Source organism: Struthio camelus, chromosome 16 (genome assembly GCF_040807025.1).
Source record: "Struthio camelus isolate bStrCam1 chromosome 16, bStrCam1.hap1, whole genome shotgun sequence".
Classification (NCBI taxonomy): domain Eukaryota; kingdom Metazoa; phylum Chordata; class Aves; order Struthioniformes; family Struthionidae; genus Struthio; species Struthio camelus.
Genome location: NC_090957.1, coordinates 13,593,080 through 13,619,503, shown reverse-complemented (window position 1 = coordinate 13,619,503; position 26,424 = coordinate 13,593,080). Strand labels below are relative to the sequence as shown.

At 42.8% G+C, this 26,424-nt stretch overlaps 1 protein-coding gene and 2 long non-coding RNA genes across 7 annotated transcripts in view; 2 read left to right on the top strand and 1 right to left on the bottom strand.

Annotated features, from left to right (window-relative positions):
• The first annotated feature begins 97 nt into the window (after positions 1-97).
• On the top strand, positions 98-8,741 carry LOC104146186 (uncharacterized). Its single transcript, XR_694579.2, has 3 exons — positions 98-3,600; positions 4,515-4,632; positions 8,089-8,741. It is a non-coding gene; the product is annotated as an uncharacterized lncRNA (long non-coding RNA).
• A 6,337-nt stretch (positions 8,742-15,078) lies between these two features.
• On the bottom strand, positions 15,079-17,308 carry LOC104146185 (uncharacterized). Its single transcript, XR_694576.2, has 4 exons — positions 17,070-17,308; positions 16,329-16,404; positions 15,840-16,029; positions 15,079-15,407 (listed from the first exon to the last, which is right to left on the bottom strand). It is a non-coding gene; the product is annotated as an uncharacterized lncRNA (long non-coding RNA).
• A 225-nt stretch (positions 17,309-17,533) lies between these two features.
• Positions 17,534-26,424, top strand: part of RABEP1 (rabaptin, RAB GTPase binding effector protein 1) — a 53,508-nt gene continuing 44,617 nt past the window's right edge. The window contains exons 1-2 of one of the 5 annotated variants that reach the window (XM_009678123.2): positions 18,547-18,583; positions 19,142-19,243. In XM_009678123.2, coding sequence (XP_009676418.1) covers positions 18,562-18,583; positions 19,142-19,243 — 124 coding nt within the window. In that variant the 5' untranslated portion in view covers positions 18,547-18,561. Of the gene's footprint in view, positions 17,836-18,279; positions 18,432-18,523; positions 18,584-19,077; positions 19,244-26,424 lie in introns of those variants that run through there. The other 4 variants (XM_068910261.1, XM_068910262.1, XM_009678125.2 and 1 more) reach the window with 4 other exon arrangements.

Below are 26,424 nucleotides of genomic sequence, written 5' to 3'. Positions count from 1 at the left end.
TATTTGGGTGATTCCAGGGATGAAAAGTCAGTGAACTCTCCTCTTCATCACTTTGCTTCATATAAAATGTTAATTGTGATCTTACCTTAAATTCAAAAAAAGATATGTAAAGTATAGATAGGTATATACTGCAAAACATTTCTCATTAGAGAAGAAAACTACTGTTATACAGAACTAAAGACAGATCCCTAAATTAGTACTTATATCATTCAGAAAGGCCACAATATGTAGTAAATGTGGGATATCATTCTTAGAATCTGGTCAAAGAGATTAAATTCTTGGCTGCTGAGGAACACAGCAAACGTGTGGACCAAAATTAATCTTTAGTACTGGAGAAGATACAGGGAAAGTGTTTATTCCGAAATAGCATTCATTAATGATTTATGAAACGGGTCCACAGAGAAGCCCAGGTAGAAGGGGGTAAAGAATGCCAGATGCTGGACGAATACGCATAAGTTTCTGTCTTGGCACCTTACAGCCTACCCGTCCGCTGCTATTAGTAGGTCTGCAGAGCTTCAAACAACTCCATAGCACTGTATTACGCAGACTGGGGGTTTGCAGGCCTCCTGCTTGTTTGCCTGAAGTGATGTAGTTAGTAAATGACCATTTTGTGGCTCTATATCTGCTTCTACTTGTGAGACCAAACAATTGCCCAGTCAAGTGGAAATGAAAATGGGAACATGAGGTAAGCAGCAGCAAATTCCACAGAAGTCACTTAGTTGACAAGCCATAGGTTTAACTAGGAGTTGAAAGAGGAAGGAGGAACTAGGAGGAAAAGATAACAGCAAATTTGCAGCCATCTGCACTGAGGCCCATACCCCATGCCTAGCACTTCAGAAAGGCTTTTTGGACAACCTTTCCAAGAAGTGGAAGGCAAGGTAGAGAAGGAGTGAATAGTCTGCCAATTCCTCCAAACAAATATAGCCATCTCTAGATGTCCTTTGGGCCTCAGAGTGAGCAGTTCATGTCTCCTTGTTCTGTCATCAGCCATGTACCCCCAAAACCCTTCTTTGCAAGAACAGTGCACAGATTGGAATTCTCTGAGTTACTACTCCTTTTGCATGGTTCCTTTTCCAAATTGAAACTCAGCACCTATTTGTTCCAGCATTAACTTTTCTGTACTCCCCTGTATTGTTAGGGTTTTGGGGACAGAATGTAGAATCAGGGACATGGGACTGGGTGTTTTTTCCTGAGCCTTTAATGAACAGAACATTTTCAATATTAATCCATTCAAATACATACAGCCTCCACAGTGCAAAATCCACACTCCAGGATATGCCAACTATGCAGTGAGAAGAAAAACTGATTTAAACAGAAGCCATACAGCTACAGCATTATTTTGTCATGTGGCATGAAGTATTAATAAGCTTAATGGCTTACATTACTGATGCCTTATTTATGCTATACAGAAATTATTGTCAAGGTTTTATTGCTGTGTGGCTACAAAAATTTTTAGACCTATAGGTGATCTCTACACAACTTCACACTCACCTCTCCTGAAAGTGGTTGCTACATCATTGCTTTGGACAGTTAACTTAAACTTGACACAGTCAGCATGGAGATGTGATAGGGAACAGTCAGACTCAAAAAAATTCTGCAGGGCTGGAAATGCAGAATTTTAAGACTTTGGGGTTGTGTATAGAAGGTTGATGGCTGTGGATATCTTGCAGCCACTGGTGATTTAAGACATTTAAGCTCTTCATCTATAAAATAGAGTTTTCTCCTGTTACCTCTTACAAGCCATTTCCTGCACACACACAACATTATGAAGCCAATAATTCCTGTGATGATGAAAACAGTTACAGGCGCTGCAATCCAGATGTGTGGCTTCCAGGGTAAAAATCATCCTTGTTTACAACCAAACTTTGGGAGTAACAGCAAAACTGAATGAAATACATTTGGACCCTACCAAAAAAATGCAGCTTTCCTTTCAAGTCATATATTTTGAAGGCCAGGCCTTTGGTCTCAGTTGCTCTCAGCATTGTTCTAATGGACACAATAGACATAAGAATCCCTATGTTCCTATTACTGAACTGCCAAGTAAGTGACTATGAGGAAGTCACGTAGGCCAGCATATTCAAGATTGCCCACCAGTACTGTATTTCTCATATGCTCATCTTAAAATATGAAGGGAGCCTACGTGCAGACACTTTAGGAAGCAACTTCCAGAAGGTATCCAGGACCTCTTAAAATCAGATCAACTGGAGTACCTTGCTTTGGAGGTCACTTGTGATTACTTCCACTTTTCCAGAAGCCTGCACTGGTGGAATGTTTCACTGGTGCGGCAGACAGTCCCCAAAAGATTGGTTACCTTGTTGAAAAGGTGCCTTTCCTGAGATGCTGTAACTTGCCTACCTTTAGTCATTGCTCCGGATGCCAGCATAGACACTATTAACGCATGTGAATAAAAGATACCATACTCTACTACTCCAGGCAGTTCAGGGGTTTAATTCATGTGTATGAAGCAGGCCAGTTATCAGTCCAGGTGTATATTTTTGCATTGATCCAGCTTATTTTATTTACTTAGGACAAGATTCCCCTTCGAGTGACTGAGGTTTAGATGCCTAAGTAAATCCTCTTAAAGACTCCTGATTTGAATTTGCTGAGAATTCATCCTCAGAAAATCAATCCTCAAAAAGCATCAGTATCTGGAAAACTTTTATCTCTTGCTGTAATTACCAGTCTGATGGAACTGACTTTGTGCAAATGGTGTACAGATTTGGTCACCCATGCTCAGAAAGCTACACAAGAAAGGGCCACCAGAGCGGCTGCAGAAAAAAAGAAACAATTATATGAGAAAAGTTTAGACTTTAGCAATGTAGGGAGAGAGGGGGCACACGCTTGATCTCTCTAAATGTATCAGGAAGAGAGAAAATTGACTGTATTTACCTGGACATAAGATAATAGGACCTATAAGATAACAGCAGCCATCACGGCAGGGATACTGTTGCTGAAAGACTGGACCATTCTGATTAAGTTGCACAAACCTGTGTATAAAGTAGTCTCTTATCACCTGCTTCTTTTGCTTATTCCTCTCTCCCACCTAACCCTGAATTGTAGGAGGAAATAATTTGACCATGAATACAAGGTGGCCTAATATTTAAGCTCTTTTTTCCCTGAAAGAGAGAAAAAGCAGGGGAAATCTCATATTCAGGCTCACCTTCTATTTGGCTTAAAAGTATTGTCTCAACTGAAAGACAGTTTTGGCACAAGAATACATGTGGATGAACTAGTCCTTAATAAATCTAGTCTGGAAATTAAAAAAGGTTTCTAACAAACAGAGTCTCCCAATAACAAACGGTGGGGAAAACGCACCTATTTTCAGAATGGTGCTTAATTAATAGCTTGTGATAGAGTGCGACTGGACTTGATCCTTCCAGTCCCTTTCTTAGGAAAACAAGGGGCTTATCTCTTTTTTATTAATGCATAGGAATTTTTCACAGAGGTGAGAGTGAACCAGAACATTTGCTGCAAACTTTCTTGAGCCTTGGAAAGCTTGGATTCTGATTCACACTCCCCAGCTGGAGCTCAGTTGGAGACATAGGTTACGTTTATACATATGCAGAGGAAGTAGAGCAATTCTGTCAACTCAGAAGAAAGGTAATGCAAATTTTCTCACGTGACTCTCACTTTAGCAGAGTGCTGTCTGAGGATGGGCGCTGGGGTTTGCTTGTATAACTCTCAGTCAGGACCAAAAAAAGCCATATGTTTTGCTGCATGCCATTGTCTCTTCCTCCCATGGTAAGGAAACGAAAGCCTGCTTCTCTACTAGTTTCATGAAATCTATCTAAATCCTGGTAACATGTCTCTGAGAATTTGCTCAGAGGGAATAATAGACAAGGGCACACCCTCCATTGCTATGTTACTGTTCCATGAGTTCCAGACAAAAGCATTTACTGTGGTTTGGCAGCAACCATCTATTCCTAAAACCCTGGGACTGCATTGTTCTTTACTTGTCAAAAGCTGATTTAGTACCTACAGGCACAGATTGCAGGGTTCATCTTTTTAGGAAGGACCTTCAAGGTTTCTAGACTACCGGTGTCACCTCTCTCAGCCAGTAAAACCACTTGGAGGAGTCACACCAAAGTTGACTGTGAAGACCAGGCTGTCAATGAAGCCTGCCTTGCAATGAATATTCAAGGATTTTCATTATGACCCCAGCTTAAAGGGTAATGCTCCAGAAACTGAACAATCCACTGCCAGCCCCATAATAAACGTTAAAGAAAGGTATGTCTTAGGGAAAAATATTGTTAAGGACCCAGAATTGTTTCTCTGCGTGTTTGGAAGGCTAATAATGGTAGGGGGGTTTAACTGGAACTCCTAATGATACAAAGATCCTGCAATCCTATCTGTAGCTAAGATAATGAGCCTGGGACCTAAACAAAGCTATTAGGAGGCCCTTCTTCTGCTCAGAATACCATATCTTTACTTTTAAAGCAGATCATTAATATTTAATGAAAAGTCCATCTGTTTTCCATTGAGAATATGCTTCTCTTTTTTCTTCCTAAAAAAAGGAATGAAGTTGAGTGAAGTTTTACAGCATACGGTGCTGACACCTTCACAGTGTAACAGGACAAGCCAACACTTGATGGAGTTCCTTTGTCCAAGGAGGTATACAGGAGGTGACATGAGGTATATCTATATCTGTTAATTTGAAGTTGCAAGTTTTGGACCTTTAACTTCTTTCATATCTAGGAACTGGGAAGGAGATACACAGATATGGTAGTGATGTAATAAATCTTAAGTCACACAGAACTTCACAGTTCTGGCCTGTTAAGGTTATTTTACAAAACAGTAGCAATAAAAGCTAAATCCTTCCACTCTATGCACTCTTCCCTGCTGAGCTAAATGGGAATTTCCATGGCCTGTTAAGATATGGGGTCTATGACACAAAGCTGAGCGGTCTGATCCTATCTTTTCATGCCCTAAGGACACTAACAGCACTTGTGCGGTGAGCAGGAATGTGTGTGTGCTTCTGTCCTGATGATATGAGCATATGCTGTGTGACTGTGAATTGCTCTTTGATACATCAGTTGTTAAAGTTTAATATCCCAAAGAAATGAAAGCTGGGACATTCATCCCTGACCATCTGCACCTCCTGTTAGCCTCCTGAGACTCCATCTGATTTCCCTTTCCTTTTACACCCAGACACCACTGGCCCATATCTACTATCCTTCCAGCTAACAAAGACTTGGAAAATTTTGGCACAAGTTCCAGACTCTGTCTGGCTTCCTTTTGTCAGTCCTGAAAGGGGCCAGAAAACGGGAAAGATCCCTTGCAATCCTAATCTGCGAGATACAGGAGACGTTCCTGGGTGAGAGCTGCCTGCCACATATGCCCTTTCAGACCTCTGGGACAGGGTGAGTCGCAGAGCAGGACAAGCAACTGATTTGGAGGATGATAATTTTAGCTAGATTCCATTCTAGCTATCTTTGGGTGTCAATATGTTTTCTTAGGTACTAAGATGACCATTGTTCAGAAATCACTCACAGCTAAATAATCTGAGAGAGACCTGCTGCACCCACTGTCCAAGTGAGGCTGTACCTGCTGTCCAAGCGTGGCTGCTCAGGACCAAAATGCGGGTCAATGGGTGACACAGATACTGGTTGCAGCTGGTAAGGTCTCCATAGCCAGAACAACCACAGTCCCAAAATTTGAGTTTAGAATGTCCATTGCCATCTTTATCAGCCCCTTCAGAGATTCAACTCAGAATCAAGGGCTTAATCTGTCATCATCAAATGTAATGAAGAAATCTTTGCGACTTTGTGATAGAAGACGAGTGACCCCTGATCTCTAGCTTTTGTTCTGTTTCCACATGATAGTTCCTCTCTAATCATAACCAGATGCCACCTTTTACACTGGCACAAGTGGAACTAAACACTTGATATTTGTGTCTGATCTGCTTCTTGTTTTGAATTATTGCCCCCCTTCTTCATGCTTCCCATTTATTTTTCATTTTTAAATTAATCACTTATTTACATTAGGCAAACTAAACTAACCTTGCAGAAGGTTAAAAAGACTGAGAGAGAGACCTCCAGAGTTGTCCTACCTATAGGACTTTCCTCAAGATTTAAACAAAACAATTGGATCGGTCTCTTTCTGCTTTACTCTTTATAACTTGTAATGTATCAAGGAGGTTTGAAAGAAGCAATTGTTTTGTTTTTAAGATTCTTTCTTAAATCTTGCTCACTTTTGATAATAATCATTTAACTCTTTCTTTCCCCTAGAGGAATCAAAATTTACATTTCCAATGTAAAGAAATAAGTAGAGAGTTTGAACAACTAATAGGGTTATTAATCATAGGGATAATAATAAGGTTAAGAATCAGAGGTATGCAGATTAAATGAGTAAAATCAAGATGAACTTCTATTGTTACTGAGAAGGACTTGAGAGAGAAGTTATCTTTGCTAAAGGTAACAGAGCCCTGGCCCTTCACATAAAATTCAGTGAAGCTTACAGTTTCACAGGTCAAGCTCCAAGAAAACCCGGTCAAACCACTGAAGCCTGGACTGGATTTGAAAGGTCAAAATGGAAGGAACAGGGAAGATTTCAGGCCTTCTTATTTAGCACAGAACTAAAATGGCTATGATTCTCTCACTTTTTTTCATGGTATTTTAACTTTCATATGACACTCTTTAAGGCTGTACAAAAAATTGTTCTCCTATATCCAGCAAACTGATACTGCTGCCAACCCTCTTACTGCCATTCTCACTTCCTCTATTATCCTTGGAGCTTGACCAGTTCCTCTAACTATCTCTGATCCGCAGGAGCTTTCTCCTTGCTTAATGTGACATATCATGAAAAGTGCTACTTAACATACACTGGTGATAACAATTTGCTCTAATCAGCCAAGGAATGAGCGACACACAAGTGAAGGACTGGCTATTAGCACTAATTCCTGCCTCCTTTACTGGACTTGGCACAACAGAGCACATGCACAGTCTCACTGCAGATAGTTGGAAGAGAAAAGAACTAATCAACCTAAAGGATATTACTGGAACAAGAGCATATTTATTGACCATAGAATGGGTTTTTTCCTATAAAAATAGAAAGATTCTGGAAGAAACTCCCAAATAAAATAGGAAGCGGGCAGGATAGGAGAGAGAGAACAAGGAGAAAAGAACAAATTTTTGAATAGCAAAATCAGTTTATGAAAAGGATTGGGAACTTGGCTCCCTGCAGAAGCAGAGGACTGGACTCAGCAGCACAAGGTCATTTTCAATTCTGTTTCCTTTTTTTCCTCTCCAAAACAGAATTGGTGGGGTCTGATTCTAAAGCAGTCTGTTTTCTCTGCATTTCCCTGTGCAAACGTGCAAGTTAAAATGCATGGCACCTTCTTCCCACACTCCAACAAGGACAACAGCACAAGGATGTAAGCTGTTGTGCGCCACATGACAAGTATAAATTAAGGATGTTTTAATATGCATTCCATGAGGCAGAAAATTTCCCATACTTCACACAGCTTTACAAATAAAACATATCTCACATGATCAGTCACAAATAAGACATAGTCAGACTGGAATCAAGCAGGTAGCATGCAAGGGCAAAACACTAAAAATGCATTCTTACCTTTCGCTTTTCTAAGGAAATGAGACTCATGTTCATGTTTGTCCACACCAATCTGCTCCGAATAACTCTGGGATTTGTTCATAAATCTCAGTCAACTTTGACAGAGCCTTGAAGATATATAATTCCTGCAAGTGAAAACAGATAGCCAAATAAAGGAGGCAGATTATTTATCCCTCATTGAAGACATAGGCTAAATATGAACTCAATCTCCATGAAGTATCAGAGGAACTCTGTTGAAACACAATCCAAAATATAAATCCATAGAAAAGAAGGTTTCACTGTTTACAGAACTACTTGTATTGAATGAGATCACAGAGAGATAACATCAGTATGACAGAATCTAATCACCACTCAACAAACATTTTGGAAACAAGTCAGCAACCACATCTGCTTCAACAGAACCAGAGCCTCATGTGACAGGAAGCTTATTAGAGACCCTGTCTCTCATTATTTTGTTCTTGCTTATAACTTCCCAGCATGAATATTCAGTATTGCAAAATAAAGCGGTTTCCTTCACAGAGTTTCCAGAATGAAGAAAGAAATTGGGCCAGACATTCCAGATCCTGAAGAAATTGGTGCCTGTGGAGCTATGGATTTTTACCAGCAAAACATCTGGCACAATATAATGTTCAACATGAGGAATTTGCTTCTCTTTCCTCTTGTCATTGGTGTGAGTCAAGAACAACTCCACTGAAGTTCACTTGATATATCAAGCCTAAAAACAGGACAAAAGAGAAGAAAATCAGCCCTTTAAACATAACGAGACATCTTAAAGGAATATAATGTGAAATACCTTATTTACTCAGTAGCATTAAATGTTACATTGTGAGCCAAATTTCCTGGTTAATATGGGTGGAACAATTGCTGTATAATATTCTGAATCCAGTTTAGGAAATCCCATGCGATGCTCTTTCATGCCTTTTTGTGCCAGGAGCCTCTGGAGAAGTAAATTCAAGACATTGGAGATCTGTAACACGACATGATCTGAAAATCTCATCAGGAGCGAAGGCAACTGGCCTGAGTCCCAGCAAGGGTAATGGGAGCCCTGTGTGCTCAGCCTTTCTTAGCTTTTCTTTAAATGCTTCCTAAAGTGAAAGGAGTTAATCTCCAACACCTCTAAATTGATGGGATGTCTATATGATTCGCCTCTGCTGCCTCGTTATTGAAGTAAAAACATGGCTTGTGATTTGGAAGACTGGGGCTGAGGATCTCTTAAGGGCACTTCTATCTGTTGTATGGCAACAGTCAGTAGGCAGTGATCCCATTTCCCCTTCTCACTCTTCAACTGTGCAGGACTTTTTCTTGCACATAAAGCAGGACTGGCAGTGGGATCTGTCAGTGCTGAGCAGTGGGTTTCCATTCACTTCCCTGGACAGGGAGGTCTTGGATGGATGTATCCGCCCTAGGTCCCTTCGGGGACAGAGAGGTTCCGTACAGACAAAAACTCTCCAACAGAGTTGCCCTCTGCAGACATATCAGACAATCTCTTCCTTAACTGTCTGGATGACTGCTCTTTCTTCTTTCCCCACCACCTTGAGGACAGACAAAAAGCCTTTCAGGGAGGCCTTAAGCTAGCACTGCTATCTCAACCCCACAGATGCCAAAGTGATATTTACACTCTTTTTGCTCAACTAACTGTCACACCCCAACAAAGGGACTGTAATGGGTTGCACCAGGCAATAAACCATCCTCTACTGGGTCTAGAAACAGGGAAGCAGGGGAGGGAATGCAAAGCTGGAACAAGGCACAGACACAGAGCAGGTCCAAATACTTCCAGGAACTGGTTTATCCAAAGATTCGATACCAGATGTTCTATTCAGACAACTTTGTTATAACAGAGCTCCATAGATTAAATACGTCTCATGTTTTCAGTATTCAAACCAGTCCATCTAGGTACCGCTGCCACAGGGCACAAACAAAACGGTACTTAGTATTAATCAAAGAAGCGAGTTCTGCTTTGCAAGTCCAATATAAAAAGAATAAGAGCAAACACATGCTAAGTTGTTCCTGGGAACGCTGAACACAACAGAGAGGCTGTCTTGGATTACAGCATTTCTAACTTATGCCAGCCCATCGAAAGTCTGGTTTTAGGGAGTATACATTAGTGATACATTAGTACAAATATTGTGCTAAACTGGAACACTCTGGATCTTTGATTTATAAATATCCTGTTCATTACACAACAAACATTCCAGGTTCCTTGTTTACCTGGAGTTTCGATAGATTCTTGCACAGCTACTTGCATGCTTTTCCTCGCACACCTAATTGGTTATTACTTCTTTGCAGAGAATACTGTTTGCCTTTTCCTCAGACTTTTGCCCCTTTCTGGTCTCATGGACTCCTTGCTCTCCTATTAGTTTTTCTAGTCTTACTTCTGGCCTACCAAAAGCCTACAGCCATAGGTGATAAGAAGAACTACTGCTGACTGCATGTTTCTGTTCAAAATCTTTTTCCCAATCTTTTTCCTTCTTGAAACCCAGGGTTATCTCCGTGTGTCCAGCCAAGCTATACGGGGCTGCAAAGATGGAACAGAGGCAGCTGAAGTTACTTCTCCCTGATTCTCTCAGCTGTCAGTGCGACTTTCTAGCCTCTTTTTGCTGATCTTACTCTGTAAAGCAGAAGGATCAGAGGGTAAAGATCTGGCCCAGTCTCCTCTCTCTGCCATAGCTTATTTCTTTTGTTGCCTCGACTTGCATACTTTGCTTATCAAGCTCCATCTCCTGCCACCTCCACCTCCTCCCGCTTGTTTTGAGCCAATCAAAACAAGATTGATTGGCTCCCTCAATCTTCCGTATTCCCATTTCAGAATACAGCTCTTTTCTAGAAGACATAATCTGACCTGTCTCATTGGGCTTCCAGGTTGTCTCACGTCTTTTTGAAACGGTGACAACTTTGCCACTCTTCCCTCAGAAGTAACTTCTGTACTGACTGTAAACTATCTTTTATTTAGATCATCATGCCCTCCCACAAGTGTAACTCGACTGTGGGATGTGTGGAGACCCCTTTGTATCAATGCCATTGAGCTCTTCTGTATTTACTCCAGTTAGACACTTGATGGTGCTCTTTGCACTTTCACACCAGCAAAAGAGCTTTTAAAGTAAGCAAACTCCCTCTTCTCACGGGAATTGCAAAAATTCCCCAGTGTAAGATGCAGTTACATGTCTCAGCCTCTAAAACCTTTGGGAAGAGCATGTTCTGACTACACAGCATGTAGCGGAAGCTGCAGTGGAAGAGGCTCAGCTAGGTAAGGACAAATGGCAAATAAAATGTCACTGCCTATTATACACAAATCCACCAAGTGGCAGTTTTCAAATTCCTCCTCAAATACTTTATTTGCTAATTGGTTTCTTATCAGCGTTCCCCGTAGCAACAAGAGAGGTGTAAGTGGCATAAAGTGGACTGAATGACATTATGTCTGCATGTAAATGTAACTCGGGGATTGGGCATGGAGGAGATGATCTGAAGGAGGTTAACAATGTAATGTGAAACCTCCTGTAGCCTCAGAGGAGAATCAGAGCTTCTTAATGCTGCATGAATGGAGAAAGAGTAAAGTAGGAAAGCATACCCCAGCAGCAAATATTTTGGAGAGATTCAAGCTGAGAGTCTATAGATCTTTTTACCTGCTAAGAAATACTCATTTTCATCAACAGATGTCTGTCTTCAGCTATTTTTCAAGGGAGGCTTGAAGCTTTCTGAAATTTGTTGAAGGTGTAATGAGTAAGCAAAGGAAAGAAACATAGCTTCATGGCAAAAACACAGAAGAGGGAGAAAGGAGATATTTTTACTGTTTTTTCCCCCACTATGCTGACTTTTGTGTATCCTTGGGCAAATCATGATATCTTTCTGTGTCTTAACTTCCTAGTCTGTAAATCTGAGATAACTCCTTCTCTTCTGGGTGTATTGTAAGGCTCTTTTTTTGTGTATCTGTGTCTAATGGACATGCCTCTGGAAAGAGGATGCCAGTAAAATGAGACAAGTGAGGAAACCATTGTAATTTCCAGAAGAAATCAGGGAAAACAGGAAATCAAAGGATTCATAAGGATGGGACAGCACTGATGAGAAACAGTCCAGCCACTGACCTAAGGTATGTTTTTTAAGTTTGTGTTGACAAGTACTTGAGTTTATCCATCTGTGCACAAATGGTACAGCTAGAGCCCCAGAAAATGCTCAGGAATCACTGTAGAGTCCCACTTGAAGCTAGACCTAAAGCTAGGCTTTTGGAGCATCCAGCGATCCTACCTGGATCAAACTGCTCAGAAAGGGAAGGATGCTGGGCCTGTTCAGCTGATGGATTTGCAGGAATCTAGAGACTCTCTGAAATCTTACTGCATCTCTCCAGTTGCCCAGTCACCTGTCTCCACAAAGACAGCTCAGTCTTCTTGGATATCATGTTCTCCTAAATATCTCCAAAAGGCAGTTCTGAAAGGGACACACTGAGAGTTAACAGTGGTTGGATTAATAAAACACTCCAAAGTGAGCCCTGCTGAAGTCTTAACATGGAAATCTTTTGGCTACACCACTTAATATGACACACATGGGACAATGAATTTCACGGTACTTGCAACGCTCCCTCCTTCTCTTGGCAAGTGGGCGCTGCAAGCATTAGAACGTATGGGATATCTGATCTGCTTGCGCCTCAGAGGGAGAAAATGGGATAAATGGCCCAGTCCTGCAGATCTGATATGACTGATCTTGTTGATGGTAATGAACTGGCCCTCTTAAGATTAGGAAGATGAGTGAATGAGATGCTGCTGCTAATATGGTCTGTTTTGAAAAATACTACTGTATGCAATACTTACCGTAACTCCCATTTTACTGTTTCCAGTTCCAAAATACCCATCTTAAAATAGCCTCAAAAAGTGTAACCCCCTGTTGTTATTTTAGCTTTTCAAAGAAAAGTAAAATCTCATGAGCAGAGTTCTGTCTCAGGTCCCCATTACCCTACCCTTGCTGTTGGGTCACGTTGGTCTTTGCTGGGTGAAGTCTGATGAACCTGTGGTGACGGACAAGGGCATTGTTGGTGCCTGCTGTCCTCTGTCGCTGCCATAACAGAGCTGGCAGGAGGGACTTTGTATGCCCACACTTCAACTGCTGCAATACAAAGTCCACCATCTCAGCTTAAATCACTGATAAAGGTGTATTTGGGCTAGGCCTAAACATCGTATGGCTAAACATAATCCTACGCTCCACTCTCTCTACTTTGCTACAAGTTATCCCTAACAGAAGGGCAGAGCTGTCTATAGGGCACCAGCAGTTTAAACCACTACAGGAAGGTTTGCCAAGGCTTTTGCTGAACCCCTTTGCATCCTACTCTGCATATCTGTAGACAGAGGCAGATAACTTCATTATACAGGTGTTGTGAGTCTGAATGGGCTAAGATATATGTTTGCATCTTCCAGTGAAGGACTGTATCAGTACAAAGCAGTATTGTTTTTGTGCCTCCCTACAACAACAATTCTAATGAAGTATCACTGAGCAAGGCTACCCAAAAGAATATGCTCTTAATGTGTCCTCTGTTATGCACACGTAATGAGTTTCTGATTCCCTGGTTATTTTGCAGGAAGAAAAATTCTTTAGTTCCATGGTACATCACAGTATTCAGTGAGGGCACCCCTTGAGACCCCAGAGAGCTTTCAAACCTTAATACAGACATCTTTCAAATGAGATCATTAATGTGCATATATATAGGTTCAGAGCCAATGCAAGCACTTAGATTTTTGCCTGCCAAATTTTCATTTTTGGCATCATTTTCTTCCCATATATTCAAAGAAGCGTACCACATGGAATCCTTTAAACAATAGAGTGGATAACAATTTTTCAATTGCTCTTGAAAAGGTTTTTAACCACATAAACTATTCTAGGGTTCGCTAAGAAGTTACCATTGCAAATAATGCAATCGTTCCAGACTGAATTGCTTGCATTGCTGAATAACTTTTGAAGAAAAGAGCGTGACTGGTTTGGGATTTTTAACCAACCTCTTTATGGTTAATACTGAGAAGAACATAAATTTTCTCCAAAAGCTTTGCATTAAAGAGAAAGGACCAAAGCCTACAAACATTCTTATCTGCATAACCTATACTTAATGCCATCATCTCAACAAAAGGAATATAAATGTTTGAAAATTAAGGAACTAAACACTTTTTTTAACAAAAAAGGGGGAAAAATAGTTAGATACTGCAAAGAATCTAAACTCTGGCAAACCTAGAAATATATAAAGTGCGAGCAGTAACTTCTGGTTTCCCTCTTTCCTTCTTTTTCTAGCAGAACAAGCCCGTTACTTACCTTTTGAATGAACCCAAGACTTGCTATTGTGAGCAGCTGAGTCGCTCCTTAGAGATGTGTGCAACTTCTGTTCCCTTGGGCTTCACCTGGAGTTACGAACATACGTTTCTTCTGATCCTATGTTTACTTTCCATATTCAGGTTGTATCAGGTCTTTCTTGTTGCATACATCTACAGACAGCATCCCTTCATGATTTGTCCAATGAAGGAGACTGTTACCAAAATCCTCACTGTGTTATACCTCTAGGTAGAGTCACCAGGGACACACAAGCTGTTGCTCCTGAAGTTAGTTTTTCTGTGTGGTCAGGCAGAGGGTCCTCAGTTCTGCATTTCTCTTCCTCTATGAGTACAGTGGAGTCTAATCTTGGCAACCCACAAACAACTTCCCAAATCTACCTTGTTACTCAGCTTTCTTGGATGAATTCAGTTAAACTGCAGGTGTTCTATTAGATGAGTTAAACTGTGGAGCAGGGCCTGTAATTCACTGCATACTCCTACGATACCTGCCACAATGGAATCAAACTTGTCTGTGGCCACTAGGCAGCAAAGCAATATAAATGGGAAATAACACATTTCAGAAGTTCTTTTTGATCTCCATCAGCACTACAGGCCAGTTTCTCATTTCCCACACATCGGCCCATTTCCACTGAATTTACACCAGATGTAGACTTGTCCCTTGCGAGCCCAGAACTTTAGATTATCTTTTTAAAGACTATGCTTTTTGCAGAATCACGTTGGTTGTCATACAGAACAAGGTATCTTGTACCATTCAAAAGTATGTTTGTTGTCATACAGAACAAGGTTATCTTGTACTGTTCAAAAGTAAAGGAATTAGCTCTGTATTTTACTAGCCTCACTTCCTGGGCAAACAAAGCTTTGTGATCAGACACTTCATGGGTGTGATCACGGTCTTGGTTCTCTGATCATCCATGTGAGGGGACCTGCTGGAGCGTGCAGTAACTTCCCCCAGAGCTGTGTACATTGCTTCAAGTGGAAGTGAAATGTATGTACTTGGGTCTTTTCCTAACACAAAGCTGGGACATAGCCAGGGTAACTCAACCGGATATAGCTTCTGGGACTAGTTATACAGATATAAGCAGTGATAGTTACATTCTTCTAAGTGTACTGAAAAGAGGTACGTCAGCTAAGGTTAAAGTGCCCCAGCTAAGGGAAAAATGAACACACCAGACATCAGCAAGGCCACACAATGAGAATATACCCTTCTAAATGCTCAAAAAGTAGGAAGAGTTTAATTTGGAACTCGAGCATTCATAAGCACTGAAGTCAGTCAACCACAAGACACAGATCCATTAGGAAAACAGGCTTAATTAGCTCTTGTGCTACTTGTTTGTTTTATTTTCCTCAGGCAAGAAGAAAATACATGTTTTGTCCTAGATGCATTATGTAAATGACTTCACTCTTCCCATCCAAATAACCACAGTCCCCTTCAGTTTACTTCTGGTCTCCAGACAGTCATGGAGTGTACACACTTCTTGCTCGTCACTGGATGTTACTGTTGTTTAAACAAAAGCTGCAAACTTATCTTTTCTGCTGAGCCTGTGAGATTACATTTCAGGAAGAGAAGAGTGAAAGAGGACAGATACTTCTCCAGCTCATACTAACACAGAGCACACTCTCGCAAGGAAGATGCATCTTCCATTAACTTTTGTCTGCTGCTTTTGGTACTGATGCTGAAAAAACCCATGTCAGACTTTTAGGCTAAACAGTTTTGAGAAAAATGCATGGAATTCCAGGAGCTTTATTATTTCTGGAGAAACTGTCAGCTTATTCTCCCGAGTGAACGAAACAGCCTCTGCCCATCTGCAGCTCTCTGGATCTAACCCATGCCTCATTGTTTCATTAATACTGGGCTTGTTTAACACTTACAGCATGGGGATTGGGATTTAGGACTTTTGGTCTCTACTCCTGGTTCTGGCACTGCAATAGTCCTGTTTCCATGACTGCAAGCTACTGTTAAACTTCACTTACCTCTTGTAAGCTTTAGCTGAGTCATGCTGGAAAGTCCTTTGGGATCCTCAAGGCTATAAGAACCGCAAATGATCAGAATTAAATGGGACATTTTGGGAGGCATGGAGGAAGTTACTCAATTGTTCCAAGTTCCAAGTTACTGTGAATAGATACTGTGTAAATCTTTCCATCTGTCAAGTCCATTGCACTTCTGAAAAAGAAGGAAAGCTAAAGAAAGAGTCATACCTATAAAGCTAGTACAGCTTTAAATTGAAGAACAGGAAGGAAAAAAAAAAAGTATGAGCCTCTTGAGGGGTTTTCTATTCTTCCAGCTACTGTATAAAACCCATTTAATTGTAAGCACTGCTCAGGGGGTTTTGATATAAATTTTGAAATGCTGCAATCTGAACAGTCAATATTTTGGTGACTTGAAGTGATGGGAGGCATATGGTATTCATCCCTTCATAAGTGCTTGTAGGCAGACAGATATCAAACTTAATATTATCTTACCTTCTGTTTGCAGCAGGGAGTGATGCATAAGCTTTGATCCTGGACCAACTGAAATCAGTGGGAGTTTTCCCTTGTCCTGAAAAAGATGAGGGTCTAAACTTTAATCTCAAGTAGCTGTTAATATGAGCGATTTGGGGTACTAGCCTGGAAACACACATGGACAGGGTTTCAAGTGCTCAGTTCCCGCAGTTAGGACTAGATTTACTAAAGAATTTATTGTGTGGGATGCTTAAATATCCCGCTACTTCTTCAAGAGCCTAAGCTGGAGCTAACACATTTTGCAGTGTCGCTCGAGTGATGGGTACAGAGTCCTCTGAGCGTTCTGTCGCCAGGGCAGCAATTCTGCAAGCGCTCAGCAGGTCTGGGAGCACCCACAGAAAGCCTTATCCGTCTCAAGTTGGGAAGGTGGACTAGCCTTTAAGCCCGCTTTCTACAACAGGAAAGATTGTGCAGATTTGGCTCAACAGGCCAAAACGGGCAAAATGTAACAGAATAACTTTGAAAGATTTTCCCTCCATTTCAAGGTTTTGTTTGGTTAGCTGAGCAAAAACGTAACACAAAACGCAGAATCCTGTATCTTGTCGTACGGCGTGTTTTGACAGCAAGGCCTGAACGGCTGCGGCAAGTCGGGGGAGGGGTGAAGTCCTGTGAGAGCTGGTTTAAAAATGACTGGTTTTTAGGATACGCGAGCCAAAAGTAAGACTAGCCATAACAGATCATGCCCTTGACAGGCCATCATACCTCAGCATCCATTCCCACGCTGTTTTCGCTGATTTTACATGCCCTGAAAGGATGGCTTCCACCGTCTCAGCTCACGCTCACCCTGCGGCGCGGCAGATACGGGTTAATCCGTAAATCTCCCTGTAAATGGATAACTGCGCGGTGTTCGGGCGGGAGCCCTGCCGTGCCCTCCCGAGGCGGCGCGGCCCGGGCGCCCAGCGCTCGCCTCCCTGCCTGCCGGCGCCCATCGCCTGAAGCGGGCCGCGGGGCCCGGGCGGCGGCGGCGGCGGCCCCTGCAGCTCGGCGGGCGCCGCAGGCGGGGCCGCGCCAGGGCCCCGACTGCGGGGCTCGCCCGGGAGCCCAAGCCGGGCAGGGCGCCGCCGCCGCGGCCGGCTGCCCCGCTCCGCCCCGCTCCGCCGGGAGGTGACGAAGCACCGCAGCGCGGGCCCGCGCAGGCCGCCCAGCCCCTCCCGCGGGGCAGCGCGGCCCCGGCCCTGCCGCCTCCGGCAGCGGCGGCCGCCGGTGCCGTGGGCTCCGCGTGGGCGCCTGCGCGGCGCTCCTCCTCCTCCTCCTCCTCCTCCTCCTCCTCCTCCTCCTCCTGCCGCCGGCGGCCGCTGTCACGATGAGGCGGAGGAGGCGGAGGCCCAGGCCGGCAGCTCCCGTCGCCCGCCGGGGCCCCCTGGCGTAGCGGTTCCCGCTCCGACGCCGCGGCTGCGGGCGGAGGAGGCCGCGGCGGCGCCGCCCGCCGGAGCCATGGCCCAGCCCGGACCGAGCCCGCCGACGGACGGTAATGGGGAGGCGGCCTCGCCGCGCCGCGCCGGGCGCGGCCTGCCCAGCCCCGGGCTCGCCTGCCGAGCAGCGCCGCGCCGCGCCGCGCCGCGCCGGGCCGGGCCGGGCGGGGGGAGGCGGCCGGGCCGGGCCGGGGCAGCCCCGGGGGAGCCCCGCGGGAGGAGGGCGATGCCCGGCCGGAGCGGCCTGCCGAGGGCAGCGCGGGTGGGTCCGCGCGCAGCCCCGGGGCGGCCCGGCGAGGGCGGCGTGGCCGGTGGCCGTTGGCGTGTGAACGTCCCCCGCAGCGGGGGTGGTGGTGGTGGTGGTGGCGGCGGGGGGCCGCGCTCCCCCTCCCCGCCGCCCTCGGGGTGCGGGGCGAGGCCTCCCCGGGGTGCCCGCCGCGGGGACGGGCAGGGCGGCGGTCGGGGAGGGGAAGGGGACGGGGCCGGCCGGACAAGGCCTCGCCGCCGGCTTGGCGGTGGCAGGTGCCGGAGGGCTCCGTCGGCCCTGGGCGGGCGGCGGGGAGGCACCTCGAAAGGTCGAGGCCGGGATGCTTGCGTGGACGGTTCGTGCGCTGGTGAAGACAAAGAAGATGACAGCTCTTCTCTCAAGATGGTATTTACCTGTGTAGGAGGAAGATGAGCTTTGCCTGAAGGGTCTTGTTATGGGAAGGTTATTTGTTCCTATTTGGTGAGGAATTACAGGAGAGGAGGTTCTCCTCCCTTGGAGCAGGTTACAGAGCGGTATGCGTATCAGGAAACCCGTGGGTAAGGTTTAGTTTAAAATACGGGATTGAAGGGCAAATGTTTAGCGCGTGGGATGCAGGGGGAAGAGTGAAGGAGAGAGCAAGTGAAGAATTTAAGTGAAAGCTCATCATAATATAGAGGTAGGGAGGAGAAACAGAGAGATGTGCAGGCTCTTGAGGGGTAGGTGTTTACCCAGGTGTGAGGCCAGGAGGGAGCTTTCTTTATTCGAGAGCAGACGAGTTTTCCTGGGAAAGTATTCTGTTAGAGGAGGGCAATGAAGTATTCTTAATTATTCATATCTAGAGAATTATGTGTGCACGTTTCTTTGTGCACTTAAACAAGAAAGTGCTTTTCCTGGGGGAGTTCAGTCCAGCTGGTCAAATTTTTAATGGAGGTGCTTGGATTCCCCCCCCCCCCCCGCCCCTTAGGGTCAATGATTACATGCTTGTCACTTAAGAGCGCTAAAAGGAGGGTGAATTTACTTGCTGTAGTGGTTGAAAGACTGCTGTTGGTATGGGTTGCTTTGTTGTATGTTCTGTTTGGTGAATAACCATTGGTTATTGTTCTTCTATTGTTCAGAGGTACTGAACTATTCACGACAATTTGTCTTGGCTTTTGTGGAGAATCTGACTGCAGGTGTGCAGTGGAACTGTGCAAAGGTTCGCTTCTCGCCTGGGAAAGGTAGCTGTACATTAGATGTTACAAGCTGGATAGGTTCGCTTCTTTTCCTAAGCAATATTAATTCACGCTGACAAAAAGGTGCAAGTGAAATCTAGTAATTTGACAAGGTGATGGAGTCCTCCTTGTGGGAAGTACAGATTGCTGTCTTTCGCTTTCTAGCTGCTGGAAGATGAGGATGCTGTAAAGCACGTGGGGAGGAAAAGCTGCAAGCTGGATAGATCCTGAAAGGGGTTGCTGTGCTCTTGTACTCAGGAATTTTGAGCTTCTAAAATGGCTTCTCTCCCCCATCCCCCTTTGGCAATAGTGGGACCTTTTGGAGTTTTTTTTATTCACTTTGATTACTATTGTTCTCAAGACCCTGTTGGTTTTATTTTTAAGCAGCTCGCTAAAAAGCGTGTCATAAAACTTCCCTGTTGTTTCTTAACGTGGAGAAAAATGTTGAAGAAATGAATTATTTACCATTTTTAATTGTCTGCCTTGAATTCGTTGCTCAAAGGAGTAGTGTAACCTCTGATTTAAGGTTAAGCATGACAAAATAGCATTAGATTAGTATGTTCCTCTAAGGAAAACTCGCAGCTTTTTTATAGTTACTAATATTTGTTTTAAGTACCTTTTGCGTTCTTTATTTGTGTAACACGTAGCTGCTATAATTTTTTTTTCACAGCAGGTCTAAGAGACCCTGTTAATAATAACACGTATGGGACAACATGGGAGTAATATACATGTGCTATTCTAATGCCCATATAGAAATGAAAATGGGCCCCAGACGAGAAGAAATAGCAAAAAGAAATGGAGAAGAATGGATGTCAGGTCCTATGCCATTTTTGTACTTTGGCTTCGTATAGAAGTTAATAACTCTCTTAATTCTTTTGTGTGGGGTAATAGCGTTTCCACATGATAACAATCCCAGAAAGGCTAAGTGCAGAGTCCTTTGGCTGCTGGTGCAGCTTTGTGCTGTTAACTCTTAGCTAACGATGTCAACCTGCAAGTAGGTGTGTGCTGCTTATTGTTTCTGGTCAAAGTGACTTTTTGGAGGTTTTAATGGACGCTTGTGTTGTTGAGATTGCATGGCTGGAACGGTAATGCCTGGGTTTTTTTTTTTTTTTCATATTTTTATTTTTGAAGGTGGTGTGCTCTCAGCTTCCTTGGGTTTAATTCAGCTCTGGATTCTTGCCATCTCTGAAGATGAGGCTACCAAGCAAAACATTTTGATGTAGTTTTACTCCATCAGAATGTTCAGACTTTAAGATCACTTTCCTCTCATGCCTGGAAACTGCTTCAAAGACAAAACCGCTGTTACATAAAACATAATTCTCCAGGACTAAAAAATGAATTGCAGTGATAGGCAAATTATTTGAACTCTTCTTATTGCACTAGTAAACTGTTAGTACAGTCAGACTGATAAATACTGTATCTGTTGAGTTTGCTCTGTGATAAAGGAAACTCTAATGTCACAGTCTATCAAATATTATAGGAAGAATTCACCAGTCGGGAGTACAGTATTGAAGGAACTTGTTCTTACTCCAGTGCTTAGATCAGTATAAATGCTTCTTTTTTCTTCTGTGGTCGGAGGTTTTGCCAGTTCTTACTGGAAAGAACTGCTCAGCTGTATATAGAAGGTTGGAGGATGTTGCCATATTGATTTCAGTACCACTGGTAGCAGCACGAGCTGCGTTGTTTCCCTGCGGCAATAACAGGGGATCCTGACAAGAGCCGAGACTTGCTGTGGCTGTACTTTTCACGTATCCCAGAGGCTGCGCGTTGTTAGTGGAGGGGTCTGGAACGCCACGTGGAAAATCAATTAATAAAACCTAAGCCTTAGCCACTTATACTTTTAAGGAAAATTAACTGGAAGCGTAACACTTTTAAAAATGAAATTGAAGGATCTAAAAATGCTATTACTTATCTCAAAGGTGAGGTGTGACTGATAGGGGAGCGGTTTGAGCACTGAAATTTGACTCTGTTGCTGATGTAACTGTCAGATGTTAAACGCCTCTCTTGGGGAGAAACTTCAAAATTACTGGTACTTTCCAGGTGCCCGTAAATTTTTTCCCCACTTTCATCTTGCTTGCTTGTTATTTAATAGTTATTAATATTATTAAACAAGCGATTAATTGAAAAAACACACAAATGTATGCATCTTTTAAGCTGAATGTTTTTCTGTATCAGTTCAGTGGACAGATTTGGGATTTGGCTTCAAAAGGGAAATAGACACCTAGAACATGCATATTTCCACCTTCTAGAATTTCTAAGGAAGTTTTGATCAGATCAGTTTGCTTAGGAGTGGAAACATGTGCATTCAGGGTGTCTATTTTCTTTTTGAAGCCAAGTCCCAAATCTCTCCCTTAATTTTGAAAAATGCCGTGACTCTGTTCTTTATAATTGGTTGTTGACTGGCCTGAAGGCACATGAATATACTTTAGCACATGGACCAACTCACTCTTGCAATTTGAACACTGGAAAATAATAGATTTTTTTTTTTGTCCATTTTTGTTGCTTCTTGGCCACCTCTACTTCACCATCATCACAGAGAAGATGGCCTTAGAAAATATTCTCTGTCTTTGCTGGCCAGATGCCGCAAGATGCTGTAGTTGCTTTCCCCTATCCCTTAGTGGGTGGAGTGGATTCCCACTGTGCAACTGGTTTGTGTATACTCCCTTGGAAGTAATTGGAGAAGGAATTTTGTTTTAAAACTTTAAAAAGCTAAAACAAACAATGTCCCACAGGGTGGGAGCGGACCAAGTCCCGTAGGCCTGCTTCATAACATGTGATGGTTGAATGGCAAACTTCCTGGGGTTTTCACTCCAAACACTTTGTTTAAAAAATACTGTTAACATTTTAAGTTTTTAGTATTATGTTTAAGTGTTTGGATTTTTTTTTTTTTAATAAAAGCATATATTAAAAAAAACCCAACAAGTATGAGGTTATGGCTTTACTCTGACTGAAGTCTCCCAAGATAAGAACTGATAGTATTGATAAGCAGCACTTAGTAAGCAAACTTGTAAGCAGTCTCTAACAGCAAAGCTGGAGCAAAAGACTAACTATAAATGCCGTTGTGTGTGTATTTAAGAGGAACATCTTTCACTCCAAAGGTCTAGTGCTTCTGAGTGATTTGCAATCTTTTACTTGCAGAGTTGTTTTCAGTATCTGGTTTAATGGTGTCTGAGCTAATGGTACTAGTCTCTGCAAGTTCTTCTATAAATAGTATAAGCATTGTGTAATTTTAGTCATAGTATAGTCAGTTAAGCATGATGGTGAATTATATCTGGAAAAATTTAAATCATTTGATATCTTTATTTGAATTGGCATAGGAGGAACAAGTGACTAGTACACCCCTAGTTAATGTTTCTATATCTTCCAGAAAGAAGAGAATTGCTTTGTATCGCTTTGTTGAAATATACCTGGCAGTCGAGAAAAATTCTGGATTGTCCTGTTGCCCTATTAGTAGTGCATCTAGTACCTGAAGAATGCAGAATTACTGTATAACTGTTAATACAATAATGTCTCTAGTTTGAATAGTAACTTTTAAGTGCAAAATGAAGATGTATGTCCTTTTTTTGTTAGAACAGCAGTATTCCAGCCTGTGGTCTTCAGACCCCTACTATTCAGAAGCTACTTATATGCTACTTTCCATGGACTGTCTAGAAAAATAAACCTTCTAAGAAGGCTTTAATCCTTTTCATAAAGGGGACAGGGAGGATTCTTGGGGAAAAAAAAAAAAAAAAAAAGGACTGAAAAATCTCTGATTTAACCTGTCAGAGTAGAGGAAACTTCCCTAGGTATTCATAGTATCAGAAGAGCAACGTGAAGCTTCTCTCTCTGTGCAATTGCTTTCTTCTTCGGCTGTTGTGTGCCCAGGTCATTCATTGGGAAAACCTGATGAATTGCCATATATGTTTTTTCTTTTTTTTCCATTCATGCCTGCTTCTTCCAGCCATGACTTCTGTCAGCTGGCTTGCGGAGTCTCTTCTTTCCCTCCCTTCCTCATCCGATGCTTGTCTTCCCTGGCTGAACTCCTCCATGTACAGCAAAGAGAAAAATAAAAACTTTCTCAAATCGCCCTTCACATCTGTTTCCACCTACCCTGGCAATTTCTGTTTCCACGCGGTTAAATGACTGGTTCAATTCCTCAGAAACATGGCCTTATTTGATCTTTGGTGACAGATTTTTCCTTTCCAGCCAAACAGCCAGTCATTTGACCTTGTCTTGAACAACCACTGCTCTTCAGCTGATTTTCCAGTTTCTTCAGTCCTCCTTCCCAGCCATCACCTCATCCTCTTTAAACGTTACTGTCCCTGTCAAACAGCCCTTTTACAGCCTCCAGTCTGTGGCTGTCCCATGTACCTTGTCCTTGCTTCGGACTCTGCAGTCTTTTTGCTTGCTCTCCTCTATGAAAGTCTTTCTAATGAGCACACCCTCAATATCTGTTTCCTCCATGCCTCCATTCTTCTTCCTCTAGAGAAAATCTCATGACTGTACAAACTTCCTCCTTGAAAAATGTGTTCTCTTTTCTTTTCCAAACAGTATTGCTCCCTAGCACTGATTCTTAGCTTACTTGCTGTTTTTTGACTTGCTCTACATGTAAGATCTCTCCAGTTTTTCGTTAAAAAGGTAAGAGCTAGTCGTGCTTTACTGTCAGTAATAGAGCAGGTATTCACTGGCTTTTGAGCCCATCTACCGCATACATCTCAGGTTCTCAGTGTTGTTGGTTTTAAGTAGGATTTTTTTTTAATTGTCCACTTACAGTGCCTGTCGTCATTTCTTCATCTGGATGCATGCTAAATTAATGGGAAAGCTGCAATTAGTCAAACTCCAGATTCTGTACTTGCTGAGTGCTTCTAAGAAGATATATTTTTGCGATCTTCACAGCTTCTGTTCAATTTTTAGATGGCACTGGAGACTAAGACACTAAATCTCTAGATGGTTTTATTCTCTAAATGGTTTCAAAACTCCTGATGTTACAAGGGTTGCATTCATTTGAGGTACTGAGGCTATCATTCTCCTGATTATACCTCGGGAGGGGTCAGTGATGGCATGTTGTAGGGTCTAGTCTAGTCTGCAGTTTTCTGCTGGCATATTTGCTTTAAAAAATGGGAGTAAATAAGCGAGTGTAACCTTATACTGGGATAAAAGTGGCTTCCAATGTGTTTTTACCTGCAGCGGTAGGTTTGGTAACTGCAGCTATACTCGAGACACCAGTTCAGTTGCATTTGTACAACAAGTGTGTGTGTGTATATGCATGCAAACACTGATAGGAAATCTGAGCTTTGGAATTTGCTTTCTGATACAGAGTATGTTTGCAAGCTTCCCTTAGAGGGTCTGACTGGAAATCAGGATTTGAGGAAGGCCATTTATCACTTAAAAGTGACAGTCATGAAATCTAGAAAAAGGTTTTGCTGCAGGACTTCACCAATATCTGTGTTAGCAGAAGGGAGAGTGCAGGGCAGAAGGAAGGCCTAGCTATTTCTTTTGGCAAGCAGCATGCACTAGCTAGACCTCTACTGATTCTCAAATGGTACCCAAAGGCTGTGCTTTCATGTTACGGCTAAATCAATGTAGAAGGTTGCTGCTGCTGAAAGGAGGGGTCCTGCTCTCCTGCCCGCTCCCAGAATCATGTTCCCACCATTTCTGTTGTGCCACCTCTGCACGTTGGACCCTTTCCTGAGCTAGTTCAAGACTCACTTAGGGATAAACTATTCACTCTTTTGTTTTAGTGTCTTACTGGGTTAGTAGGTTTAAGTGATTCGGTGAAAGACTTGATGTGCATTAGGGCTTACATAAAGGAAGGGGTGGAGATCACATGGTAGTAATATGAGTGGAAAGGGGAAAACGGGCTGCCCCTTTTGGAAGCCGAGTTGCTGGATAAATCCTGTGTCCAAGGATATAGTTCAAACTCGTTTTCCCAGTCAGCTTAAACTAGGCTACATCCTCGTGGTCGTGTTTGTGCCAATTGTGGGTGTGTGCTCATCTGAGAGATGAGCATGATCGGAGACCTGATATGACTGAAATTTGATTTTTTTTTTTTTGAGCTTTTTGCTGGATTGCTTCTCTGTCGCTGTACAGCCCGAAAAGCTCTTGTAGTAGCTTGGTGGGGATAAAGGAGTACATGGTTGGGGGTGAGTTCCCTTTCAGATGACCACTAGTACCTAAATTGATCATAACTACAGGCTGAATAAAAGTCATTATCCTCTCTTTTGCTTATATGCCAGGCATATTATGCCTTTCTTAAAACGGTGCAATGTAAGTGAAAATTTCATGCTGGAGGAGGATTTTCTTCCTTTTGAACTGTTCAGGATTTCAGTAGGTTGACAAGTGGTGACAAAAATGTGAATATATAGAATGATGGCAGTGTTTTCTGTCAAGAAATAGATTGTAGAGACTTGGAGGAGGAGTAGTCTGTTTTCAGAGATGCTATTAAATTGCTGTAGAAACCTTACTCGGAATGATAGGGACTGTATCCTGTTTCTTATCAAATAATAATGTTAACCATCCTTTATGAGTTGTCATACTGCATTTAGCACCATAGTATCTCCATAAGTACATCTGGCAGCCATGTCTTCCAGGCCACTTATTAGGGTTTATATCCTTTAAGCGATTATTCTAAGGCACTGTATTTTCATGCCTGCAACCTGCACTGCTGATAACTCACACTTCTGAAATTACTTATTACTTGAAAGTAACTCTTCACCTGTTCCTTTTCTCCGTTTATTCTCTGCCTAGCAATCTGGATGGCTAAATTATGTAGGGCTGGGGTAGGGAACCAGAGGGTAAGAAATCTGGCATCAGCTCCCTTTTGTAGTGTTCACGTTCATAACTCTTAGGTTAGGTATGAATTATTGTTAATTCAGAGGCTTTTCTGGTATCTGTAAAAACATAGTAATGCTGTCTGGTAGCTGCACACCTGAAAACGAGTTCCCATACTCTTACTGATTGTGTAAGCTTTTGAAAATGCCGAGAAAGATGCTGATTTACTTTAAATGATAGTTTCTTCATACTGGTCGCGATAATAAACTAGACAAGCCATTGCCCATATAGCTTTCCCAAATAGTGACTTCTTTTTCTCTGCATATAATTTTCATGTACTGTTGCTCTAGTTATGTGCTTATCTCTTCAACTGAATAATTTACTTTTGTCGCCTTTCTTTGAATTTTTAAGTGTTAGGTCATCTTTTATTTGCCTTT